The sequence below is a fragment of the Panthera uncia genome, chromosome B4, assembly GCF_023721935.1.
Source record: "Panthera uncia isolate 11264 chromosome B4, Puncia_PCG_1.0, whole genome shotgun sequence".
Taxonomy (NCBI): Eukaryota; Metazoa; Chordata; class Mammalia; order Carnivora; family Felidae; genus Panthera; species Panthera uncia.
Window position 1 is genome coordinate 80,106,102 of NC_064809.1, and position 25,262 is coordinate 80,131,363.

The 25,262-nt window shown below is 44.9% G+C and overlaps 3 protein-coding genes and 1 long non-coding RNA gene across 10 annotated transcripts in view; 2 read left to right on the forward strand and 2 right to left on the reverse strand.

Moving 5' to 3' along the window:
* The window catches only part of PMEL (premelanosome protein), a 7,619-nt gene extending 6,196 nt beyond the window's left edge, over window positions 1-1,423 (reverse strand). Inside the window, exon 1 of one of the 3 annotated variants that reach the window (XM_049625726.1) lies at window positions 1,305-1,421. In XM_049625726.1, the coding sequence (XP_049481683.1) occupies window positions 1,305-1,380 (76 nt within the window). In that variant the 5' untranslated portion in view covers window positions 1,381-1,421. Of the gene's footprint in view, window positions 1-1,304 lie in introns of all 3 variants that reach the window. The other 2 variants (XM_049625727.1, XM_049625728.1) reach the window with 2 other exon arrangements.
* A 576-nt stretch (window positions 1,424-1,999) lies between these two features.
* On the forward strand, window positions 2,000-7,732 carry CDK2 (cyclin dependent kinase 2). Of its 3 annotated transcripts, none has more exons than XM_049625732.1 (8): window positions 2,000-2,499; window positions 3,210-3,287; window positions 3,392-3,512; window positions 4,175-4,345; window positions 4,823-4,924; window positions 5,596-5,739; window positions 6,043-6,246; window positions 6,527-7,732. In XM_049625732.1, the coding sequence occupies exons 1-8, from the start codon at window positions 2,384-2,386 to the stop codon at window positions 6,629-6,631; spliced, it is 1,041 nt and encodes a 346-aa protein (XP_049481689.1). In that variant the 5' UTR covers window positions 2,000-2,383; the 3' UTR covers window positions 6,632-7,732. The 3 variants fall into 3 exon arrangements, with proteins under 3 accessions (XP_049481689.1, XP_049481690.1, XP_049481691.1); XM_049625734.1 differs by having other exon boundaries at window positions 2,411-2,499; window positions 3,105-3,287; XM_049625733.1 differs by lacking the exon at window positions 5,596-5,739 and having other exon boundaries at window positions 2,001-2,499.
* A 799-nt stretch (window positions 7,733-8,531) lies between these two features.
* On the forward strand, window positions 8,532-25,053 carry RAB5B (RAB5B, member RAS oncogene family). Of its 3 annotated transcripts, none has more exons than XM_049625736.1 (6): window positions 8,532-8,897; window positions 19,360-19,622; window positions 20,704-20,855; window positions 21,247-21,369; window positions 21,919-22,012; window positions 22,351-25,053. In XM_049625736.1, exons 2-6 carry the CDS (start codon window positions 19,460-19,462, stop codon window positions 22,464-22,466), a joined length of 648 nt encoding a protein of 215 aa, XP_049481693.1. In that variant the 5' UTR covers window positions 8,532-8,897; window positions 19,360-19,459; the 3' UTR covers window positions 22,467-25,053. The 3 variants fall into 3 exon arrangements, with proteins under 3 accessions (XP_049481693.1, XP_049481692.1, XP_049481694.1); XM_049625735.1 differs by lacking the exon at window positions 8,532-8,897 and adding an exon at window positions 8,918-9,042; XM_049625737.1 differs by lacking the exon at window positions 8,532-8,897 and adding an exon at window positions 18,382-18,504.
* Window positions 18,312-21,998, reverse strand: LOC125919213 (uncharacterized). The gene is made up of 3 exons (XR_007456688.1): window positions 21,910-21,998; window positions 19,631-19,731; window positions 18,312-18,390 (listed from the first exon to the last, which is right to left on the reverse strand). It is a non-coding gene; the product is annotated as an uncharacterized LOC125919213 (long non-coding RNA).
* Window positions 25,054-25,262: the final 209 nt, after the last annotated feature.

The following is a 25,262-nucleotide window of genomic DNA, read 5'->3' on the forward strand; positions in this document are numbered from 1 at the left end:
GGCAGGCAGAGGTTGGGAGTGAGGACCAAGCAGACAAAATTATTATAACTGACCAAAAGAAAGGTCTGAGAAAAAGGGGTATGAGGGATCTACATATACCTCACCCAGATACAAAAACTATCCTTTTTCTATCCTTTGTTATTGTTGTTTATTTATTTGTTGGCTAAAGTATTTAGAAGTAAATCCCAGACATCTTGTTATTTTAACCCTACAATTTCAGTATATATCTGTAAAAAATATGAACATTTTCTTGAATCAGCACAATGTCATTTCACACTGGACACAATTATCAAACCCAATTCATATAAAATTTCACGAATATCTAACATGTCTTATGATTTAAAAAAATCATATCTAAAAAGTAAGCACAATCTTTTTAAGAGGGTCAGGTGGACAAGTATGAATAGAATGTTTCCAAAATACAGTTAGGAGCATAGTAAAAGAAAAAGACTTGAAACTACAGCACAAATGAGGGAAGTCAGATGAAGGAGAAGCTCCTAGAAGTCTGTGAGACCAGGGATCTAGAGAAAGAAAGGGGAGACTGGGACATGATATCTATATTTTAGCACAGGAGAAACTATCTTTGCTCCATTTCTAATGTATACTGGATACTTAGCTGAGTCTGCTTGGGGAGGGGAGATCTGGAATCATTTCATAGAGCATCCTACCACTAGAGCAAGAGAATCATAAGATGCCCCATTCTTTCTTCATTCCCAACCCTCCCTCCTCAGAGCAGCACGGGACATTCCAGACCCTCTCACCACCCACACCCCCACCCCTTGCTCCTGTCACGAGGCCCCAATCCCCCAGAGCCCTTTCATGTGATGCTCAGCTGAGACCCCTCTGCCTGTCTCTTCCAGCCCCAGAACAAAAGCCTGAGCTATGTTCACCCATCCCCATCTCAAAGAGGGTAGGTGGTACCTCCTTACTTTTTCAATCCAATACCACATTCTCTCACTTCTCACTTCAAATACCCTATCCCAGGCACCTAAGTCATTGCCTAAAAGAGTCTCCCACTCGTTTCACTTTTGAAGCCCCTACTTGGACTCACTGCCCAAGGGGCCTCAGGATTAGGGCTACAAAGACCCACTATCCTTGTGCCCTTACAAGCAGATGGTATTATTCTCAGGCTCAGTCCCAGATCTCCACATAGGGAGGGAGCTCAGATGCCCATGTCCTCACTAACTCAAATGGGTGGGAGAAGCCTGAGATATTGCTGGTATCTCCCATAAAGAGGGGAAAAACCAGAGCAGGTGTGCAACCCCAAATTCACACTTGTTCATGGCAATACTCCCCACACTCACCTTCTGTAACCCCCACAGCCAGAAGAGCACTCATCATAACCACATGGAGAAGGCATTTTCTCAGCACCAGATGCATCCTGTTCTTTCTTCCAGCAACCAAAGGCGCTGGGGGGCTGGGGCAAGCCCCTATATAGGAGAGGGGTGCTCATTTGCATAGCCCTTCCTCTTCTCCATCCAGAGGAGTCTTGGGAGGGGCAGGAGGACGGAGAAAGGCAGAACTGACAAGGGATCCTGGTCCCTGAACATCCCGCTACTCAACCACAGTTTCTAGTTTCACTGGGTCGCTCTCTTCTTGACTGGGAAATAATTGACTGAAGGGCAGGTGCATAACATGTACCTAACACATACGATTCATCATAGGAGAGTGAATCAATCTGTTTTTGTTTTTTTAATCAAATCAGGAAATCTTTCAAAAAAACAAAGACCCTGCATCCCAAAAGAGAGAGTATAGAAAAGACAGAGGGCGGAGGCAACTGCATCTCCGGGGCCCAGAAAACCCGTACAATGAGATTCCCAGTTTCCTGCTTTTCAAAGGAGGCTCCCTGGGCCAGGTGGAATTTAATCTTAGGGAGAGACACATTTTCCCTACAGGTGGTGAAACGGCGAATTAGAGATCAGGAAATCTCTACAGACTCAGGACACAGGTAGGAAACGCGAGTCCAAATCAGGTACTTGGAAAAAGACATTTTGCTTCCCCACAGAGGCAGAAACTTGTCTTAAGTATCCTCGTTAATAAACTTGCGTGAGGTGGGGTCATTTGCTGCAGGTAGGCGCGCTGGGCTCGCCCCCCGCCGCTCTGACGTTAACCAATAGGAAGGGCCGGGGGCGGAGCTAGGGAAACGCGGGAAGGAGGGGCGGGGCCTCTGGTGGCGGTAGGGAACTGGAGGGGAGGCGGCAACATTGTTTCAAGTTGGACAAATTGACAAGAGCGAGAAATACACTGCGTTCCGTCCCGACCTGGGGCCGCGGAGCTGGGCGCGGTTTTCCCCTCCTCCACCCCCCGAGAGTCGGGGCCCGCCTTTTGCAGGTTTCCCAGGCCCCCGCTCCAGGGCCGGGCTGACCCGACTCGCTGGCGCTTCATGGAGAACTTCCAAAAAGTGGAAAAGATCGGAGAGGGCACGTACGGAGTTGTGTACAAAGCCAAAAACAAGGTGACGGGAGAAGTGGTGGCGCTTAAAAAAATCCGTCTGGACACGTGAGTGGCCTCTGTACCCGGGACTCCTAACTCGGGAGCTCCTTGAGTGCCCCCTGCCCCCACCCCAACAGGCGGGTAGCAGTCCAAGGACCGGAAGGTGGCAGGGAGGGACTTCTTTTTAAGTGGAGAGGTGGGTTGGAGGACAGCGATGGGTTTCCCGGTGGAGAGTGTAGGGCACTTAGAATATATGGGAAACTTCCTCCCCAAAGTCGAGGGATGCCCCCAAATGTGCAATCAGAAAGACTCAGAAAGAGGAAGGAGGCCTCTGAGATGGGGTCCAGGACTCCCCGTGGAGTTGGGTTTTGTGGGAACCAGTGAAGAGCACCTTTCTGAATGAAGAGTCCTCCTGACTGCCCCAAACCCACCCTCATCTTAGAATTCTCTACCTCTTTCAAAAGAATGGCAGTTGAACCTCACTGGCCCTTCTAGGGAGGCTGGGTGCTGCTACTCCTATTTTTTTCCCTGTTTCCTTCTCTCTTCTTTACCTCCACCAGGAGGCTTTACTTACCTACTGCTGGGAAAAGAAGAATAATGACCTTAATATATCCCCTGTCCAAAGGCGAATTAACTCCTACAGCACCCTTTCTCTTCTCTCACTTCCCTAGGGGATGCTGGGGTGGTGTCTCATTGGGAAGAAAAGAATGACTGAGCTGGGGGAAAAGGAGTGTTTGTAACCACATTCCTATCTCTGCTTTCTCCACCTCTCCAAGTGAGACAGAGGGTGTACCCAGTACTGCTATACGAGAGATTTCTCTGCTTAAGGAGCTTAACCACCCTAACATTGTCAAGTAAGTATATCTGGGAGGTGTTCTGACAGTAAAGGAGGTGTTCTTGTCTGTGTAGCCTGGGTATTATTCTTCCTCACCTCCATTCCTGGACCTCCCTTCCCTAGGCTGCTGGATGTCATCCACACAGAAAACAAACTCTACCTAGTTTTTGAGTTTCTGCACCAGGATCTGAAGAAATTCATGGATGCCTCTGCTTTGACTGGCATTCCTCTTCCCCTCATCAAGGTAATCCTTCTCATTAACTCCTCCCCAGCATGGGCATGTTTTGGGGGGACTGAAGGCAGGCAGTGCAGACTGAGTGATGATTTGTGATCTTGGCTTCCTTCCCAGCCCTCATCCCCCTGCACACACAGACACAACACACACCCCTTTCTTTTGTGGCTCTCCCACTGCTCATTATGCTTATTAACCCTAGGGCTGGGTAGGAGAATCAAAGAAGTTGAAACTCTACTGAGTCAACTTCATAGCTCAGGTGGAAGGTCAGATGAAACTCAGATAAATGGGACTTGAGGGCACTTGGTAGGTTCCTCCAAGAAGCCCTTCCACCTGTTTGGTAGGAGAAATAGCCAGTGAGTTTCTGTTGTCTGTTTTAGGGCTGGGTTCTTTACTCCCCGAGTTATTTTCAATCTCTCAACAAACGTTTATTCAATGCACATTTATTGAACACCTTCAATGTATTAGGTACAGGATATGGAAAAGAGATGCAAAACTGAAGAAGAAGACCTGGTCCTTATCTTCACTAGACTGATAGTCCAATGGGAGATACAGTTTATAAACATGTAATTATAATCTAATATAGTAAAAGGCTTTGGTAGAGCTTTGCAGGCACAGAGCAGATCCTAGTAGCTCACTGTGGTAGAGAAAGTTTTCTCTCTCTCCTTTGTCAGAGCTATCTGTTCCAGCTGCTCCAGGGCCTAGCCTTCTGCCATTCTCATCGGGTTCTGCACCGAGACCTCAAACCTCAGAATCTGCTTATCAACGCAGAGGGGGCCATCAAGCTAGCAGACTTTGGACTAGCCAGAGCCTTTGGAGTACCTGTTCGTACTTACACCCATGAGGTGAGACCCTCTCTGCATTTCTTCTCTGAACTTCCTGGGAGGTGTTAACAAGAACATTCACAAAATTTTAAACATCTCTGGCCAGCAGTTTCTCTCTCACTACATGGAAAGTATCTCTGGCACTCCAAGAGGTTTTAGAGTATGTACCAAGTTCCAGTTGTGGGGAACTGGGCTTTGATAGATGCCAAGCCAGGAGAGCTGGATGGCACACTATTAAAATTATGAGCACTTTTCTCAAGTTTTCCAGGAAGGTTGTAAATTCTGGGTTCAGAAAATATGGTCCCCAGAGACTAACTCTGGTCTAAGAAGTTGTATGTAGTCATCTATACTTAGGGGAAGTCAGAAAGATGGGAAAGATGGAGGGAGAGAGGCTGCTTGTTAACAGGCTGAGAGTTAGCAGAGTAACACTGAAGAGCTGAGATACGGGAATCACCATGCCCCACGCACCGCCCTTCCCCTTCCTGCTCTTGTCCCCAGGTGGTGACCCTGTGGTACCGAGCACCTGAAATCCTTCTGGGCTGCAAGTACTACTCCACAGCTGTAGATATCTGGAGCCTGGGCTGCATCTTTGCTGAGATGGTACGGAGGCAAGCCCGAGTTCCACCCAGCTCACTCCCCCACATTCAAGAACAACAGAACTGTTTCTTGGCCTAGACTCATGGCCGTTCTATATTATCACAGGGTTCCTTCTCTAGAGTAGCACCAAGGTGGGTAGGGGGAAAGGATAGGACTGTTGTCCCTGATGTCAACCACTATGTTAGTATATCCTCAAACAGCCTTAGCATCCAATACACATCTCTTATACCCAAATTGAGCGAAATTATTTCTGCAGCTGTTTTTAGTCTGCATGTACTTGGGAGAATGAGTACCAATTTAGTGCCTCCTTCATTTGGCCTGTAGACCTTCTTGTAGGGTTCCAGGATTATGGTGAAGTCAACTATGTTCACCTTATTCATACTTTTATTTAAACTGCAGGCTTAAATCATGTCCTCCCCAACCTCTGGCTTTTCAGTTTGAAAGATCCCTGAGGCCCAGACTTTTCTGGGAGCTCTCATTTTCTTTAATATAACAGTGGAGTGGGCTGAGTTTTCAAATCAAATCAGCAATTTGTTTTATGGTCCTTTATCTGGGTTGTAACTGGGGGCTTGGAGACCATTAACCTATATATAAAATGTGCATTTATCCCCCCAGTACATTACCTTACAATTGCCCATATTCCTCTCTCAATTCATCAAAAAATATTTGTTAAGCACCTAGTGTGTACCCAGCACCATGCTAGGTGCTGTGGGGAACACAGAAGAAATGGAAGACACAGTCTCTGCCCGCTGTGCTCCTATCTAGAAGTGGCTGCATCACAAGGAGGGGGGATGACCGCAGTGTCTACCCCACACCCCGTGAGTGGCTTGGGATCCCTTTGCTACATGTCAGTGGCACCCCAGACATTCACCCCCTCCCAGCCCCACCCAGCCTTGGGGATCTGCAAAGGCATGGTTGGGGGAAGGAAGGAGGGGGCGAGGAGACAGATGAAGGGACTTCATTGTCTCAGGCTCTGTGTGACTGACCCCATGAAAGGCCCTGGGGAGGGAGTCATGGGGCCCTCCTGACCTTCCACTGCCTGTGGGAACCTCCGGTGCACAGGGAGCAGCTTTGACTGACATCAGTGCGGGTCTTGGCCTTTTCTCTTTACCCATTTTCAGGTGACCCGCCGAGCCCTATTTCCTGGAGATTCCGAAATCGACCAACTCTTCCGGATCTTCCGGACTCTGGGGACCCCAGATGAAGTGGTTTGGCCAGGAGTTACTTCTATGCCTGATTATAAGCCGAGTTTCCCCAAGTGGGCCCGGCAAGATTTTAGCAAAGTTGTTCCTCCCTTGGATGAAGATGGACGGAGCTTGCTGTCGGTGAGAGTTGGGAGTGGGCACCCATTTCCTCTCATTTACTCCCCCAGGGCAGGTTTTTTTCCAGGATGTAGGAAGGATGAGACCCTGGACTCTGGGTCTTGGCATTTCCTTAGTCCCTGCTTCTCTCTCCCTGTTGGCACACCCATTCAGATGTAGGGAGGAGGGAATTGGGAACCCTGCTTGGGTAAAAGGAATTCTGCTTTCCTGATTTCTCGGAACACCTGCTGCCCATTTAGTCCAATGTCACATCACTGAAGTCAGCATACATCTTTCCCTCCAGCAAATGCTGCACTACGACCCCAACAAGCGGATTTCGGCAAAGGCAGCTCTGGCTCACCCTTTCTTCCAGGATGTGACCAAGCCAGTGCCCCACCTTCGACTCTGATGTCCTACCCCAGTCTCACCCTCTCCTCCAGTGGGGGCCTGATCTGCCTTGGCCCTGGGCTATTTGCCCTCTGATCTTGTCTGGCTGCCTTAACACCTCCCCCTCTTAGCCAGCCAACTCTGAGGATATAAGGGGTGGAGAAGAGAAATAGGTGAAAATGAAAGGAAGCTTCAGTATTAGATGCACTTAAGTCCCTCCACCACCCTCTCCCCCTCTTCTTAGTCGTTGCTGAGGAGGGCTGGTATTTAAAAAGAAAAGAAAAGACTGCCCTCCACATAGGGCTTGCCATCCCAATCTCTGAAAGCCCTGAAAATTATTATTTCCTGTGTTCGGGATGACAGACACCCCAAGCCTCGCTCGGCCACTGCGTTTATAAGGTCAACTGATAGCAGAGAACCTAAGTTGGGACTTTAGAAAACCAAGCAAAACAAAACAGAGGGAGGGGCCTGTTTTAAAGAATTAGGTTAAAAAATAGATCCAACCAGTTTATACCCTAATTTTAGTGTTTCATCTCACCTAACAGTCTGGGAGACTCAAGACTCCCAGTCTCTGCAGTCTTGATGAGACTGCAGTAGAAACAATTGCCCCTAGTCCCTCTATCTGTCCCAACTATGGGCAAGAGGTATCTGGGAGGCTCTAGGACAGGGATTATACTTCACCGTGGCCTTATGGGGCAAGTAAAAGTTGTCTGAATTTTTCTCTTCCTTTTAAGACTCTTGGTTCTTCACATGCCAGGTCCCATCTTCCTCTGAAGGCTACCCCCATAGGAGTGGAAGTTAGGGTTTAGACATCATTTTGAAAATGCTGACACTTTTTTAGGGCTGTGACTGAGCGAGGGCATTGGGAAAATTTTTTTCTTTAAAAGAAGGATGAACAATTATATTTATATTTCAGGTTATAGTGTTTTTTAAGTGGGAATGGGTAGATTTGTTGCCATGTGCACCTTGGGGTTTTGTAATGCAAACGTTTTAAAAAAAGTATTTTTTTTCTTTTTTTGATGTTTGTCTCCCTTCTCCCACCTCTTGTCTTCGAGTGTTCATGCTATTAACATTATTTGTAATTTAGTTTGTGATTCATTAAAAACAAAAGTTCTTAGTTTTATAGTTCATCTCTTTCCTCCTTTACTTAGGTGTATTTATTTACACAAAGAGTGATGTGTGAGAGAGAATATGAATGTGTATATGTGATAGTTGGTTTCAGAGCTCCCCTCTTCCTAATCTCTGTGCAGGGCTATCCACCTCACCGCATCACCCCAGTTTAGCTTCTATTATGCAATTGGGATAGTGCCCAGGGTGGACAAAATGGGAATTACTGCCCCATTTTAAGGCAAGGTTAATGGAAGCCTACTTCACTTTCCCCACGAACCTGAATCATCCCCTACCACACACATGTACACACAGGGCGGCAGTTCCTGGATTTGAGGTTTAGGAGGGACTTAGGAGCAGCATGTGGTTGGAAGTGGGCTCCGTGGGAATTCGCCTTGACACTGCATTTCCCAGTAAGCTCGTCGTTTTTCCTTTTTGTTGCGTATCACAGTTTTCTAAAGATACTTTAATCACATTTACATATAGTTCAGAATATATAAATCGTCTGTATGAAAAATCATTAAGGGGGCTAACGTCCCCCCACGCTACCACTTGTTGGGAGTTGCCACTGTGTCAACCCCACCAAAAAACATCTCAGACCGCCGGCGCGAGCCACCCGCAAAATTCCTGTCTTCTGGGGTCGCACAAAAAGGAGGACGCACCGACGTGAGCTATATTTTAATTCCCGGACTCCGGGTCCTTAGGTGAGGTATTTCTCTTTACGCCGCCAATTTGTCATAAAGGGCGGGGAGCTAGAGTCAGCCCCCGCCAAATTCGGGGGGAGGGGCGAAGGTCAGTAGCGGCCTTCCTAAGGCTACTTTCAACCCGCCTTGCCTGCCATTCAAGTTCCGAATTTTCCCAGTACTGGTTAAATCTTCACTTGGACCCGCCTCCATCACTCACCTGATTAGATGTTTATGAGTCAGAAGGCGGGGTCATGAGGGCGTCGAGATGTTATTGGTTGATATGTACGCCTGTCAGCAGTGCACCGCCCCCTGTCTCAGAAAGCTAGTTCCTTACTGGCTCCTCACTTCGTCCATCTTCGAGGTTTCCCTCTCTCTATTGGTCCGGAGCCCCGCCTGTCCAGTCCCTCGCTGGTACCCGTTGGTGACGGCGCCGGAAGAGGCCCGCCTTTCTCCAGAGGATTGGCGGATTAGTGCATACATCGCCCACCCTTGGTGGTAGGCGGGTAATCGTGCTATTGGCTGGGGCCCCCACCCCAAGGCGAGGAGGAGGAGGAGGAGGAGGGGCAGGAGGTTTGGTTGAGCTGCAGCTGTTTGTCTGTTCGACACAGGCTTGGGCCCGACGGGGGAGACGGAGCCCCAGGTACCGGGCTGATGGAGCCCACAAGGGCAGGGGCGGAGGCGCCCAGGAGAGGAGAGCGGACTGGCCTGAGAGCAGAGGCGGGTCTGGACCTCAGCGAGGGGTCAGGGCGGCCCACTGGAGAGGGGAGCAGGGGGCCGGGCCCCGGCAGGCCTAATGGGGGCGCTGAGGAGGGGGCCGGGCGGGCTGGGAGCCCGAAGTTGGTGAGGCCGGGAGGCGGCCGGGTTGTGTTGGCGGCCTGCGGGGGCCGAGGGCCGGCGCGGGAGGCCCGGGGCTGTGTGAGGGCAGGGGCAGGCCTCATTGAGCAGCTCTGAGGAGGGAGGAGCTGGGGGAAAGGGACGGGGCAACGGGTGAGGTAAGCCCATTTGCCGGGAGGTGCGGAGGGGTCAAACCAGACGCCCGGGCCGCGAGGATAACCGGGGCTGAGGCTTTCGAGCTGTCTAGTTGGAAGGGCCTGAGAAGGCATCTTAGTTGGGTAAGGGGCATTCTCTTCAGGGAAAGTGGCTATTAGGAAAATAACTAGGGTGCTCTGAATTGAGCTGAGAGGGATTTGGGTTCATTGAGGGAGAACTGAGGCAAAGGAGGAAAGCTTTTCTAATCTAGAAGACTAGTTGGAGAAGTGGAAGCAGGGCCTGGTATCAGTTATGGGAGCTTCTGGGAATGCTCATGGGTGGACTGGAGGATCTGGGTCTTGAAAGGACCCACTCTTTTGTTCCTCTTAGTGGTGAGTTGTGGTGACTCGAAGTTTTTTGGTACTCCCGGGGTAGCGAATGAAGACAAAAGTTAAAAAAAAAAAAAAAAAATTGTGACTGTTGGCTGTTCCAACTGTTTAAGGTGCAGTCTGTGTTTCTTCTTACCAACCTCAGCTGGGTTAGGGTGCAATGCTGTCTAAGAAGTAAGAAGTTGGATTTGGGGGGTGTTTGTTCTCACTTAATAATCTGATCTATGGTGGTTACAGTATCTCTGACCTAGAAGCAGGGGATCAGCGATTGTATTATCCGCCCTGGAAAGGGGCTTAAGAGATCCCCAGCCACAGATCTTCTGACCATAGTTGGTGAAACTTTTATGGGACTTCAACTTGGCTATTTCCCAGGCAGGTAATGGTTAGGTGGAACAAGCCTGGAAATATGAGGTGATATCACTGAGGAAGGGATTTGAGGAAGAGTGAGAAATTCCATTCCAGAAGGTTGGCATCACCCCTATTCTTTGTCTACTTCTTCAGGAGCCCAGGTAAAAGTTGGGTCAAACAGTGAGGCATATGAGGAACGGGTGAGTAGAGAAAAAGATGGATTACTAAGGCACAGGAATCACATTCTCCACCCCCCCCCCCATATATTTTTAATGGTCTTCTGATCTCCTTAGTCCCCTATAGTTGGAGTTTATTGGATTTTCCCTTATACTTCCTCCTTTTACCCTCTTATACAAATGTATTTTATGATTATATTTCTTCTTAATTACACAAGTAATATGTACATATTTTTAAATATTCAGGCTGTACAGAAGTGTAAAAAGTGTAAATCTTCACACACATACTTCACTCATTTTATCCAGAAAGGTCAGAGATAAGAGACAACAGATCAGACTAATCTTACTTTGGGGGATGTGCCACCAAAGGCAATTCTGTTTTCATGTTCCCACTAAACTCTGGTTTCTCATTCTTTCCAGTTTTCTCTTCTGGAATGATACTCTCTTATTTATTGTGCTCCTTTCACAGATCATTTTGTCTTCTACCAAATTCACACAAGCAGAGAGCTATACTTTGGGTTATTCCTCCTCACCTTAAAACACACAGAGCACCGCACCCCCCCCCCCCCCCGCCCAGCATCCCCCAGTTGTGCATTAGGTATCCTAGGAAATGCCCAAATAGATGGCCAATACTTTTTTTATGGGCAGGAAAGAAGCATTGAGGTAAATCTTTTTGTTTGGGAGAATTATTGGCATCTTTGCTAAAGTGAGGAATTTGAGACCTCCATCTTCTGGTTCATGGCCTCTGCGTGTTCAGACATTCATTGAATATCTTTTCATTAACCCAAAAGAAGACAATGGCTCTCCTAAGGGGCCCCTGTATCTGTCTTTCTGTAGTGATGTGAGAAGCTCTCAAGTTTCTCTGGATTTGAAATTGGTTTTCCTCTAAACCTCAGTACAGCTAGGACATTTCATACTACCACCTTATTAATTGAATTTGTTCTTACTGGCTCTAGAAGCCCTCTAATGTGCCCAGCCTTTGTACAGTGCCCTCAGAAACTTCAATTATGTCCCCCAGGAGTTTTTCTTTTCCTTCTGCAAAGCCAGTCCTAGAGAAAATTGTGTGGATATGTGTCTATGTGTGTGTTTTAATCCTCTACAGGCTTTGCCATTTTCTACATCCTGGTGGTATTGTGTCCCTTTCTTCTAGACTTTTTTTTTCTTTTTTGTCTTTTCCACCTTCTTTTTAATCCAAGTCTACCTTCAAGAAACAATCTGACACAGATCCAGAATTATAAAAATGTATTTGGAGAAGAGGGCTTTCCCATTGTCCTTCAAGTCATACCTCCTATCTTCTAACTCTCACCTTGCCCAGGAGCAAGGATTGCTTTTCTGTAGTTTGCTTATTTGTATGCATTGATACGAATTTGACTTCTGAGGATATATAAGTTAGGAGAAGCAAGTGTGTAGGCTGCTCCCTAATCCTAAAGCATTTCAGATTGGAAAGTAACCAAAGTGTAAGACAGTAAACTCAAAATAAGGAAATGCAACAGCCCTCAAGGAGGAAGGATACCTTAAAACCCTACACAGTACACTCCCACTTCCCAAGAGTGTTTTAGGAAAGAATTAGTCATTGAACAGTAACTGAGCTTAGAAAGGAGCCAACCAGGTGGGCAAAGTGTATGCAGATTTCTGAGCCAGGCTGTAACTTTGGTTTAGGGGCAGTGGATACCTTTTCAGAATGTCCTCTAACTGTGGTGGTGTGATGGTGGGTTTTTTTGTTTTTTGTTTTTTTAACTTGTGTTTCTCAAGTTCAGGAATTAATAGAGATAATGACCCAAAGTTTTTTGAACACTTAACATTAACTGAAAACTCAGGGAACTTGTTTCAAGCCACAGTTGCTTCAGTGTTAAGGTGGGAGGGCCACATATTGGGTGTGATTAGGCCATCTGAGCATAGTAACGGGTGACAGGAAAAGCAGTTAGCCCATGTGAGTTGCAACAGTACTTTGTGGGCTGGGTCTCAAGGGGGCCCTCCATCCAAGGGAGATCACAAAGAGGCCAGGGAGAGAATTGGTATTCTGAGGACTATTAAAAACATTCCCAAATGGAACTGAGTAAGAAGCTATCCAGGTGGCACAAAAAGGGGAAGAATAGATGGAGGAAAGCAGGACTGCTTTAGCCTTAATTAATTTAGAGAGCATTTAATGAACACCTACTAGGAACCAGGCATTGTGCTGGAAAGTCAAAATGACATAAAAAAAAATAGTAACACTTTTTGAGAGGTTGATAGTTCAGCAGAACAAACACACACAATTAACTCATATAATGTAATAAATGCTGTGATAGAAATACCGTCGTAATTCTAGGGGACCCCAGAGGAAACTGATGAATTCTGCTGGGTGAGAAGGTGTCTCACAGAGAAGGTGACATTTAAGCTTGGCCTTAAAAGATAAATTACGAGTTTACTCGTCTCACAAAGTGGGGAAGGACATTCCAAATCTTTCCTAGGTCAATAGAGTTTGTACTACCATACTGATAAGAGATAAGTATGCTTTTTACCTCTTAGGGACATAGAAGGGAGAGTGGGGGGAAGTGGAAGGACTCTCTCATTTAAGACAGTGACTCATTAATTAACATTGGTCAACACAATGAAAGAGCTGAGCCAAGTAGTAGAACTCTCAGTTCAAGATTTTAGTAATTTGGGGTCTAAAAGAAGTTGAGAGTTGAAGGTATTCACTGGCTTTTGTCCTATCTTCCCTAATCATTAAATCTCTTACATTAGTCCCCAGCACACAGACCCTTGTAAAAGTTACCACTCTTTCCCTATCATTTATTCCATTAAATCATTTCTATTTCAGCCTTCCTGGCAGGGTTGGTCAAGACCTTCTAGAGAGGCATGGTAATGAGTGAATTGTTCTGTTAGAAGAATATAGAACTGGATTCTAGTTCTCAGGGAAGTCCTGGGTCTGTCTACCTGGTTTTAGTCCCAAAGGAAGTACTTATCTAAACTGAATAGAGGCAGAAACTATCCAATCTAAGCTCTTGATCCAGTCCTGGTGCCCTCTTCAGGGTTCAATTCAGAGTTAGCATCTCCTGCTTCCTTAAGAGGTATAGTGGTATACTACTAGCAAGAGTACATGACTTGGAGTACTTACCAAAAGGAGATTTAGCTGTCTGTATGGTAACACCTGGCAAGTTGATTAATATTATGTGCCTCAGTTACCTTACCTGTAAAATACAGAGACTGGACTAGACCTCTAGACTGCCTCTTATCTGGCAAACTGACCTTATGGGACTGACATTTGAGTGTAGGCTAGACTCCAGTGGCGATGTATCTGGAAGTTAGTCTCTGTTAATAGGTGATAGTCTTCTAGAGGCTTCATAATGTGTTTGGCTCAGACACTCAAAGATACCAAGTGGAAGGGGGGCTGAAGAATAGAGTCTTGCTCTGCTGGAACCAGCAAACTGAGAAACCTTTCCTATGCATACTTTTCCTGAGCTTTTAGGGGAGCTACCCAAACTAATGAACGGACCCCTTCATCCTCCACCTTCCCCTCCCCAGTGGGCTGATGCCATGGTCAAACCTCAGTCCTCCCTAGTCAATGGTCATTTGATAAACCATTTTTGTGGAGCTGCACTTCTAAGGGAAGTTAAATCTGATTTTTTTCTCTCCCAATCTGAAAGGGTTGAAGGGAAGAATAACTTCCTTGTCCTCCCTTTTTTTGCCTCAGGTTTGAAGGTAATCATCACACCACTTGGCTGGGTGGCAGTGGTTTATGTTTTGTCTTTGAACGGATCATTTGCCTACTGTCAACTCTTAGGAAAAAAAAAAAAGTCACCACTAGGAATCATTTGAATCTTATGTATATTACTTCATATCTGTACCCCTGATCTTTTGAAAGTCTAGCTATTGCATAAAAAACATAATAGCCTTATATACATGTTGGGGTTGAAGATCAAGGCACAGTGATGGGCAGCCCATCAATTACTGTGAACAGGGAAGGTAAGACATATTATTGAGGTGACACATCGGGTAGGAGGTAGTTTTTTCTAACCCACTAGTTTCTAATCTGTGACAATCCAAGGTTGCTTAGTAGCAAGAAAGTTTGCTGATTTGTCTGTGGGGGTAACAAGGGTTTTGCAATCTGAATGTGCTTGTGACTTTCCTATCTCCACATTTCCCCTACTCCCTACTACTATTTTCCCAGGCCTAGAGCCATGTGCCTATGAAAATTCAGTCCATTCTAACTCCCATGTTTTCTCCTTGTAAAGTAGTAACATTGAGGCTTAGTGTTCTGCCCCTTAGATCACATGCTTTGAAATAGTTGAAAATGTAAGCAAATAATTGGGGCACCTGGGTGGCTCAGCGGGTAGAGCATGCAACTCTTGATCTTGGGGTTGTGAGTTCAACCCATCTTGGATGTAGAGCTTACTTTAAGAAAGAAAGGAAGGAAGGAAGGAAAAGGAAAGAAAGAAAAAGTGAGCAAATAAGTCAAAGAATCTAGTAACTTTTCCTGTTGTGTCTTAAAGAATATAGCATATGTATGTCACCTAAAGGAAACTTGATCAGCTTATCATCTGTTTTTTCCTATTGTGTCATCTGTTTTCTGTTCTAAAGTGTAGAGTTACAATGGCCTATCTTTTCTTATGAAACAGTGTATATGAAGTGCCACACAAATATGTTTTTAAAAATCATTCCTCACAGATTCTAAGAAACTCTAAGGGAAAGAAATTTCTTTTTTTTAATGTTTATTCTTTTTTTTTTTTTTTTAATGTTTATTCTTGAGAGAGAGAGAGAGAGACAGACAGAGCGCAAGCAGGGGAGGGTCAGAGAGAGAGGGAGACACAGAATCTGAAGCAGGCTCCAGGCTCTGAGCTGTCAGCACAGAGCCTTGACACAGGGCTTGAACCCATGAACCATGAGATCATGACCTGAGCCGAAATTGGATGCTTAACTGACTAAGCCACCCAGGCACCCCAGGAATTTCTTAAATGTACCCAGAACTTTGGAAGTGAATTCAAATTTCACTCTTTACTACTTTTTCCAACCCCCTCCCTCCCCAAAGATCCTTATAGATAAGGAAGCCAGGGCTCAGAAAGGCAAAGGGAGTAGCGTAAGATCACAGTGGATTATAACTGGCAAAGCAGAGTGTAAAACCCAACCTTGCTTGATTCCAAAGCCGTTACCAGCACTACACGGGACTGCCCCTGTCTAATTTGACTCCCCATTTTCATAATTGTGTCATAACTTCAGTAGCAGGGTTGAAGAATCCTCTGACCCCTGGAGAGCTATATAGTCAGCCCTCATCTTAATTTCATCTAGATGTTTTATAACAGTAACCATAACCTATAGGCTGGCGAGAGACTAGACTTCCTCCCATCCTTATTAACCCCTCCTTCCTTGTCAGGCCTCTCCAGAGCAGTTTTTTAAACTTTTTTTTTTTAATCATGACTCCTAATAAAACAAAACATTTTACATCATAATTCAATGTGTGTACATAAAGTGAAACTTTCACAAAATGATTCTTATTTACAACATACTTATTTTTTTCTTTAAAAAAAATTTTTTTTAACATTTATTTATTTTGAGAGAGAGAGGAGAAAGAGAATCCCAAGCAGCCTCCACACTGTTAGCACAGAGTCTGACATGGATGGGGCTTAAACTCTTGAACCACGAAGTCACGACCTGAGGCAAAATCAAGAGTCAGATGCTCAACCAACTGAACCACCCAGGCACTCCCCCCCCCCCACCCTTTTTTTTAATATACTGATCATGATCCACAAGTGATTTCAAGGTCATTATTGGTTTACAACTCCCAGTTTGAAAGAGAGCTAAAGCATGTGACTAGTGGCTAAGAACCTAATTAATACCGATTCTTGGAGTACTGGATCCCAGAATTTAGGATTTTGTGGACCAATTTAAATTTGAGGGTTTTTGTTTCCCCACATACTGGTATTTAGAAGTCTTACTATTGCCAATCAACACCATTATATTTTTAAAGCATTAAAACAGTTATTTAGAAGCTTTTAAAAAATATGCTTCCGGGGCGCCTGGGTGGCGCAGTCGGTTGAGCGTCCGACTTCAGCCAGGTCACGATCTCGCGGTCCGTGAGTTCGAGCCCCGCGTCAGGCTCTGGGCTGATGGCTCGGAGCCTGGAGCCTGTTTCCGATTCTGTGTCTCCCTCTCTCTCTGCCCCTCCCCCGTTCATGCTCTGTCTCTCTCTGTCCCAAAAAATAAATAAAAAACGTTGAAAAAAAAAAAAATTTAAAAAAATAAAAAATATGCTTCCTAAAAATATAATTAAAAAATATATATTTCCTCTTTAAAAAAAGAAAGAATTTGGTAGAATGAAAACCTCTTAAGTCCTTCACATAACACCCTCCTCAATCCTACTCTCCTCAGAGAGAGGTAACAAAATTGTTAACAAATTTGTATGTATTCTTCCAAAATGTTTTATATGCAGAATTTTGTTTTACATATGTAGGATCCAACCATGTGTTTTGTACTACAACTTTTTAACAACAGGTGTTAGAGGTTTTTCTATATAATACATATTTACCTTTGAGAGGAAATTGATACTAAGAAAGTAAGAAGTTAGAAGTCTTGTTACAGAGAATATTCTTTTAAATTGAATAAATTTAGCTTTATGAAAAACTTGCTATATCGTCTTTATTTTTACCATTTCCTCATGAACCACTGAAAACACCACAAAATAGCCTGTGTGTATCTGGATTCGTAGGACTCACTGGCCTGGGGAATATAAAATACCCAGTAGAATCAGAGTAATTTCTTACATTCCTCTGTCTTAATCTAGTCTACTTTGGGACTTTTTGGAGTTCTCATTGATCTTTTCTGTAAATCAGGGCCACTAAATAATACTTACTTTTTTTTCCTCAAGTTTATTTATTTTGAAAGAGAGAGTGCAAACAGAAGAGGGGCAGAAAGGGGGGAGGGGGGGTCGATTTCATGACTGAGATCACGACCTGAGCCAAAACCAGGAGTTGGATGCTTAACCGACAGAGCTGCCCAGACTCCCCAACAATACTTATTTTTTAGCACTATGCTAAATATATCTTTTCCTTAATCTTTATTGCTACTCTGTGAGTTAGATGTTTTTTCCATTTTATAAAGGTGGAAGGAAAGGCTCAGAGAAATTTCTTGATGTCGTTAGTAATGAGGAGTGCCTGGATGGCTCAGTCGGTTAAGCATCCAACTCGATTTCAGCACAGGTCATTATCTCGGGGTCCAGAGATAGAATGTCAAGCTTTTGCTCCACACTGGGTGTGGAGCCTGCTTGAGATTCTTTCTCCTCTCTCCCTCCCCAGCTCACACATGCACACTCAAAAAAAAATGATTAGTGGTTTAATCATGAAGCACTTTTTGCCGCATATTTATTTTTTAAGTTTATTCATTTTGAGAGAGAGAACATGCGCATGCTGGGGAGGGGCAGAGAAAGAGGGAGAAAGAATCCCAAGCAGGATCCACACTGAGCATGGAGCCCAAGGCAGGGCTCAATCTCACAACCATAAGATGATGACCTGAGCTGAAATCAAAGAGTCAGAAGTTTAACCAACTGAGCCACCCAGATGCCCCTGTCAATACTTATTTGTGTTATCTCAGTCCTCACAACAGCTTTATGCAGCCCATAAACTATTATCCCATTTTACAGATGAAAGAAATGCACAGATAGATTTAGTAATCTGCCCAAAGCTTCACAGGTAGTAAGCAAAACTGTAAAATAAACCCAGTGAATTAGACTTCATAGTCTTTGTTCCTCTGCACTGCCTCCTGTATAATTTTTCTCTTTACTATCTTTATTCTATCTTTACTAGAATTACAGATTGTTAACGCTGATTTGACTCCAAAGCATCTTGCTATAGTGACAAAATAATGTTTCCCCACGTGCCATAAAGTATGTTTATGGAGTTATTAGAATCAGCCTTGGAGAACAGAAAGATTAATTTGAACAAAGTACAACCAAAGTAACGCTTAGGTTTTGGACAGAAGTTTTGCATATTCTAATCATGCTAACACCTTTGAATCTTATAGTTCCTTTCCCCTCAGAATCAGAATGATGAAATATATTCAGGTTTGGATGATTAGACTCTCAGAAGTCTCCACTTCTGTCTCTGTCTCCTCTTCTACCACCAGCTTTCCAAGCTCCTTGGGAGGTTAAAAAAAAAAAAAAAAGGTGGTTCAGTTTCTTTTCATCAAATGTTTATCGCTTGAAAACTTATCCCTGCATCATCCTCTGGAGACTCCTGCTTGTGTCAAAAGGTACACCTTTCTCTGCTTCAAATTTGGAGGGCTACAGCTGTTAGGCCCATTTAGTGTGGAGAGTAATCTAATCCCTAGGCACCAGGAAGACAGCTGCAAGTTGAGAGGTCAAGCCTACTGATTCTTAGACATGGTAGATGCTCAGACTCAGGTGGCAGAAGCAAAAAGAAAGAGTTGATCCTGAATGCGGTTTGTTAGTTGTCTATGGTCTATTTCTCTACTCACCTTTGACCAGAAATGATAAAGGGACAGATTTCTCTGGCAAATGGACCCTGGTTAGAGTTTCAGAAACATCAAGAAGACTGGTTGTGTATGAAGGATATGGACCCAGAAGCTACCCCTCTGCTCCTAGGGAGGGGTGACTCATCCCACACCCCTAGAGTGCATCTCTCATTTTGAAAGCTAGAAAAAAGATGGGGGTGAGGGGAAGGACAGCACCAGGGATACCAAGGAGATACTGGGGGTCTACGGTACTTGTGGGTAGATTTGGGTGTTCTTCGGGCCAACTAAAAATTGATCAATTTGCTGTTTGAAGATCTGGTGGAAAAGTAATGGGAAATAAACTTATTTCATACCATTTTCAGTCTCTCCATTTCAGCTCCCTTAGCAGTTGGAGATTATGTAGTAGGGCAGACTCCACTTCCGATGCAATTTTTATTTTATTGTTCCGCATTCTTACCACTGAGTGTCAGCCACCTGGGACCCTCTCCATGGGGTTGATGGGGTTAATTGGGTTGATTTTAATTATTAAGTCCTCATAGGAGCAAAGAAATTAGGAGATTTATCTTTTCTCTAAAACTGATTGCAGCAGCAATGGCCCGGTGTTTAATTTTACCCACTTTTTTTTTCTTGCAGGACTGTTGAAGCCTGAAGTCCCCTCCCCTTCCCCCTTCCCCCTTTGCCGCTTTGTGGCATCCCCCCTCCCTCCACCCTTTCCCATTCGGATAATCTAGCCATGACTAGCAGAAGCACAGCCAGGCCCAATGGGCAGCCCCAGGCCAGCAAAATATGCCAGTTCAAATTGGTCCTGCTGGGTGAATCTGCAGTGGGGAAGTCTAGTCTGGTATTACGTTTTGTCAAAGGGCAGTTTCATGAGTACCAGGAGAGCACCATTGGAGGTGAGTACCTCAGGGAAAGAGGAGGTTCAGTGTGTAGTGAGGCTTTTTGAAGGGAGATCTAGAGACCTGATTGTGGAGCTGGCCTTTTTAGCTCTCTGGAACGGAAATCCTTTATAAAACAGAAGAAAAAAAAATTGTCATAATGGCAAAAAATAGATATATGTTTGTCCTCTTGCTTCCTAGAAGAAAATTAGAAAGGTTGACCTTTGCACACCAAGAAAATCACTAATTTTTTTTTAATCTGTTTGTCTTCTTCCTCTCACTTTCCTCTTAATCCAATTGAAGTTTAGTTGAGTGTCATCTTGAGCAGGGTTGGCTTAAAGCAGTGATTCATAATCAAAAGTGTACATCAGAATCACCCGGGGAACATTTTTATCCTGTCATGCTTGGGCCCTGCCCTAGATGTACTGATCAGTATGGGAAGTAGGGTGAATTTGGTGGAGGTGTAGACATGTATGTTTGGAAAAGCTCTGTAGAAGAGGCTGGAACTAAATATAAAAGATAAAAGACATCTGCCTTTCCCACCTTTGCTACCTTCTCCCTTCTACTACTCCCAAGGGCGGTAATTCAGTAAAAGATCTTTTATGAGAACTCTCATGTTACACCTTCCCTACTTTTACTAGTAACCTTGGAAATGCAGTGTTCTTGGACCAGCAGAAGATTATATAAAAAAGTAACAGCCAAATTATATTGCTAATAGTGGGATCTGTCATCAGTCTTTAAAATCTTCTAATTAATTATTGATGTGACCTTTATTTGAAACTTATTTTCTGTCATTATCCCTTATTCCTCTATTTTGGTTAGAAGAGAGATAAGTGTCAGCTCCTCTCTCTAACATTCATAGCTTATGTGCCCCCACTACTTAGAGGAACTTCTGGCAGGAAGGACTTAGCCAAGGGCAGTCTTAATCCTGGTTCTAAGACCTATACATAAGGAGAGGAACTCTAAACCTTTTCCTTAGCTGAATGACCTGGTTGGTAACTGGTCTTAGACTGAGAATGGAGATACTATGAAGGGGGCTGGGATTTTCCCATTGATCCTCCTACTTACAACTTCTTCCCCTCCATTCTCTCATCCACAGCGGCCTTCCTCACCCAGTCTGTTTGTCTAGATGACACAACAGTCAAGTTTGAGATTTGGGACACAGCTGGGCAGGAGCGATACCATAGCTTGGCCCCCATGTACTACAGAGGTGCCCAAGCTGCCATTGTGGTTTATGACATTACTAATCAGGTAAGTGGGCTGTGAAGTTTCTTGCTTTTATTAATAGGAATTAAATTAGGTGGGGAAGAAAAAACAAGTTCTTGAAATGGCAAAATAAAATAAGAGTATAAATTCTACTCCCAAGTGCTGGTAAGACAGAGGTAATGACACAAGTGGTTTCAGTGAAGGAAGGTTGCCTAGAAGAGGTGAGTTTTGAGACAGGGTTTTGAAGGTGATGGGCCTGGGGCACCTGGCTGGCTCAGTTGGTGGAGCATGTGACTCTTGATCTTGGGCTTGTGGGTTCAAGCCCCACGTTGGGTATAGAAATTACTTAATAAAATCTTAAGTTAAAAAAAAAGAAGGTGATGGGCCTAGATTGGCAGTCATTCTAGCCTACCTTCTCTTCCTCATGTTTTCCTAGGAAACCTTCGCTCGAGCGAAGACATGGGTAAAGGAACTACAGCGACAGGCCAGTCCTAGCATCGTTATTGCCCTGGCGGGGAACAAAGCTGACCTGGCCAATAAGCGCATGGTGGAGTATGAAGTAAGTTGGCCCATAGAATCCCTCTGTAACACACTCCCTCTGTACTTGGGATCTTTAGTCCCCAAACCTGCCCTCTCTGAAAACCTCATCTGAGGACATTTATCATCTCCATTCCCCAGTTCCACACCAGGCTAAATACAACAATACTGTGACCCTAATGACAGCTAGGAGATTTTAGAGGAGTCAGAAAAAAACTTTAGAGCAGAGGGGTAGGGGAGTACCAGCTATAGGGGTATCAATGTGAAAACAGGAAAGAGGGAGCAGGTGAATTTGAGGTAAGGGACTATTCAAGTGTCACAACCTAAAAGCCCCCAACCAATTTACCTTCTCCCTCATTATCAAGATTCCTGATATCTGCTTGTTGGATTAAATGGTCTAGACCATGAGTTATCCTTGAGGAAGTCGTCACCAAAATATGAGTCCAGAGCCAGCTGGCTCAGAGGGCAGTTAAACCTAGGATACTACCTAGCTCTGGTGCTACATGGAAGTGGAAAGACAGTACTTGTTCCTGTCTTACATTCTGAGTACCAGTATACCCACCCCTTGCAGGAGGCCCAGGCGTATGCAGATGACAACAGCTTATTGTTTATGGAGACTTCAGCCAAGACAGCTATGAACGTGAATGATCTCTTCCTGGCAATAGGTAAGGTCAGAACAGCCTGGGGTCTTCCTGTCTTTTTGCCTTGCCTCTTGGCAAGATCACTAGCCCAAGTCATAAAGACAGAGGGGAGTGTCTCCTCCTGTGAAAACTTTAGGTATGGAAATAACTTTCCATTATGACTTCCATCCTTTGGCTACAGCTTTAGCCCCCATCCCCCCACATCTTTAATGTAGTTTACAAAAGTGAACCTTCCCCTCTTCAAAACATTCTTTTAATCTCTCACATTTCCCCTTTCCCCATATCACTCCCCCACCCAATAGTCTTTTTGGAGAGATGAGTAAAATCTACCATACTTTTTTCCCTTCTCTTTTTATCTCTAGCTAAGAAGCTGCCAAAGAGCGAACCCCAGAATCTGGGGGGTGCAGCAGGCCGAAGCCGGGGTGTGGATCTCCATGAGCAGTCCCAGCAGAACAAGAGCCAGTGTTGTAGCAACTGAGGGGGTGGCTAGCAGCAAACAAGTATGGAGCTAGCACGAGAGCTAAGAAATAACCTCCATCCCCACCCCTCAGCACACAGCCCCTACGGTAACAGCACACTGAGCCCTGGCTCCCAAGGGCTGCCTCCTGACAGCTCCGTCATGGCACTTTTTAACGCTTCAGCAACCAACACCAGGCAGCTGTTGCCACTGGCCTCCTACCCCTACTCTGGGGCTTGGGGGTCAGATCCCCCAGGACTTACCTTCCAAAACAAACTTTCTTCACTTTGTATTATAGGTGCAAGACAGTGACCTACTTATCTTTCCTCCTCCTCCTCCTCCTCCTCCTCCTCCTCCTCCTCCTCCTCCTCATTTTTCCAGAAAACATTTTTTTGTCTCCTGCCCCTTCCCCTTCTGCTTTTGGTCAATCCCTGTTCTTGATCCCCTTTTCCTCCTCTCCCCAGGATGGAGAAGGTGGTGAACCCAGGAACTGAGGAAGGAGGTTTCCAGTTCAGTCACATTAAAGGGCCCTGGGGGAGAGTAAGGCTCAGAGCGGGAGGGAGTAAGGAAACCTTTCCTTTTTGTTTTTGTTTGGTTGGAGTTTCTCGTATTTGAAAACACTGCAGTCTCCATGAGTTGGCCTTGTGGAGGGTGTTTCTAGGTAGAGATGAGAACGGGAAGGCAAGCTCTCGGGTACCAGGTGGGAGTTGTGTTGTTAGCTAACTGGGCGGAGGTAGAGGAGGTGGAGATGCAGTGTCACCTGTGGCTCTGGAACTGTTCCAAGGCCTGATTTCCCCCTCACCCAGCCTCTTAGGTAGCTTCTCCCCCATAGTGGGGGAGACTCTGGACCCCAGAGTCCTCCAAAGAATCTTCACTGGTTGCCTGCATCTTTGGCTCTGCTGTGATCTAATTAGAGGAGGGACCAGTTTCTGAATCCCATCCTCTGATTTATACATATGCATTTTTTTCTCTGGCCTTTAGATGGCCTCAGCCCCAGCCACTATATTCCCCTGCAGTTTGCACTTTAATTGGTGGTAGTTCAGTTGGGATACTTGTTTTATGGGGGTTTTGATTGATTTACCTGCCCTCTCACCTTTTTAATTAAATGGAACCCAAGGTAGTATATATATGAGGTTTGGGGAGGGGCTGTAGAGAACAGGACCAGTGGCAGCTACTTAAGTCCAGTCTCCATTGCTTGCTTCCTCCAGCTCTGACTCTTAACCTATATTCTTGCCAACCTAGCTCTCAAGTATAGGTTTGCCTTTCCTGGGGAATTAACTGAGCAACTGGAGAGTGGTCTCGGGATAGCCTAGGCCATTGTATGGGAGTGAAGAGGGGTGTCAGGCAGGAGGGAGGAGTTTTCTATCCTTTCCTAGGGTTCACATTCAATTTGATCCAACCATTACTGTGTCTTTTCTACTTCCCTGTAAATAGGTATGATCTTTATTCCCATTGTACAGTCTGTTCTGTCCTCTACCTCCCATCAATCAGGCCCTGTTTCTTTTCTCCTTTGTTAGTATCTTCCATTTAGTCCCTCAATTCTTATCCTCATACTCACCCCCAGCCAGTGGTTTAATCCATGTACCACTAGAAGTTAATACCACAGGCCTACTTGTGGACCCCTCAAATCATAACACCTGTTCCTGTGGACAGGGAACAACTGCCACTGAAGGTCCATCACAGCTGTCTCACGTCACCAGAGGATGTTGGTCCCTTCTAAATCTCTAGCCACTCTTCTTGGCCTCTCTCATCTGGTGTTCTAGCATATCTTTGTGAAGCCATCAAGGCAAGAGAGAGCTCTAAACTCCTTCTTGTTCCAGCCCAGAATTTTGGGAAAATTGGGGGAAGTAAGATAGGAAAGGTCACAGTGACCTAGGATTGGAACCTTTCTACCCTTTGATTTGCAGACTGCCCTCTGTCCCAGAGCAGCTGAGAAATCCTTGAAGCTGAGATTCCGAAGGACCCAGCTTAGGTTCTTCCACTTAGGCCTCAATTCCCTTCCTTTTCTAGGGGCAGCCTTAGTTCCCGTGGCCCTGAAACACATATATTTTTCTCTTCCTTTCCCAGCACCCACTAGCCCCCCAAAGCACCCAGTGCATCCTTATAAGTGGAAGAACTAGGATCGTTCTCTTAAATTCCTTAGAAATGAAGGGGTTTTTTTTTTGTTTTTTTTTCTCTGTGCATCTTTCCCCCTGGAATGGGAGTGAAGTGGTTCATTGCCTTGGGGCTGGGAAACCATTTCTCCAGGCTTTTTCTCCCCTCCCCAGCCCCCTTAGGAACAGGATTGGCCTTAGCTTTTAGGCCTATCTGCTGCTTTCCTTCTACTTCCTACCAGTTCTTCTGCTTTCCTTTGAGCTTTCTTGGGCTTGGGGATCTTAGTTTTTATTTCCCAGCTCTTCATTTTTTTTCTTCCCTTCTGATCAGTTGTTTTTTTTTTTAGGCGGGGGTGGGGGGGTGTCCTTTTTTTTTTTTTCTTCTAAGAAAGCATTTGCCTTTTTTCCCTTTTCTTCCTCTCCCAACATAACAATCGTGGTAACAGAATGCGACTGCTGATTTACCGATGTATTTAATGTAAGTAAAAAAGGAAAAAAAAAAAAAAAGAAAAGTGTATTGGAGTGTTGCTTCTTTTTTTCTTTTTTCTTTCTTTTTTCTTTTTTTTCTTTTTCTTTTTTTTTTTTTCTTTTGCTATTTGATACTAGAAATTTGGAAGAAAGGGCATTCAATGTTTTCGTGAATCAGAAATATACCCTCTCCTACGTCATCGTACTTCCTTATAAGTTCCCTTTAATCTTTCTTGAATAGTGAGATAGCCCAATT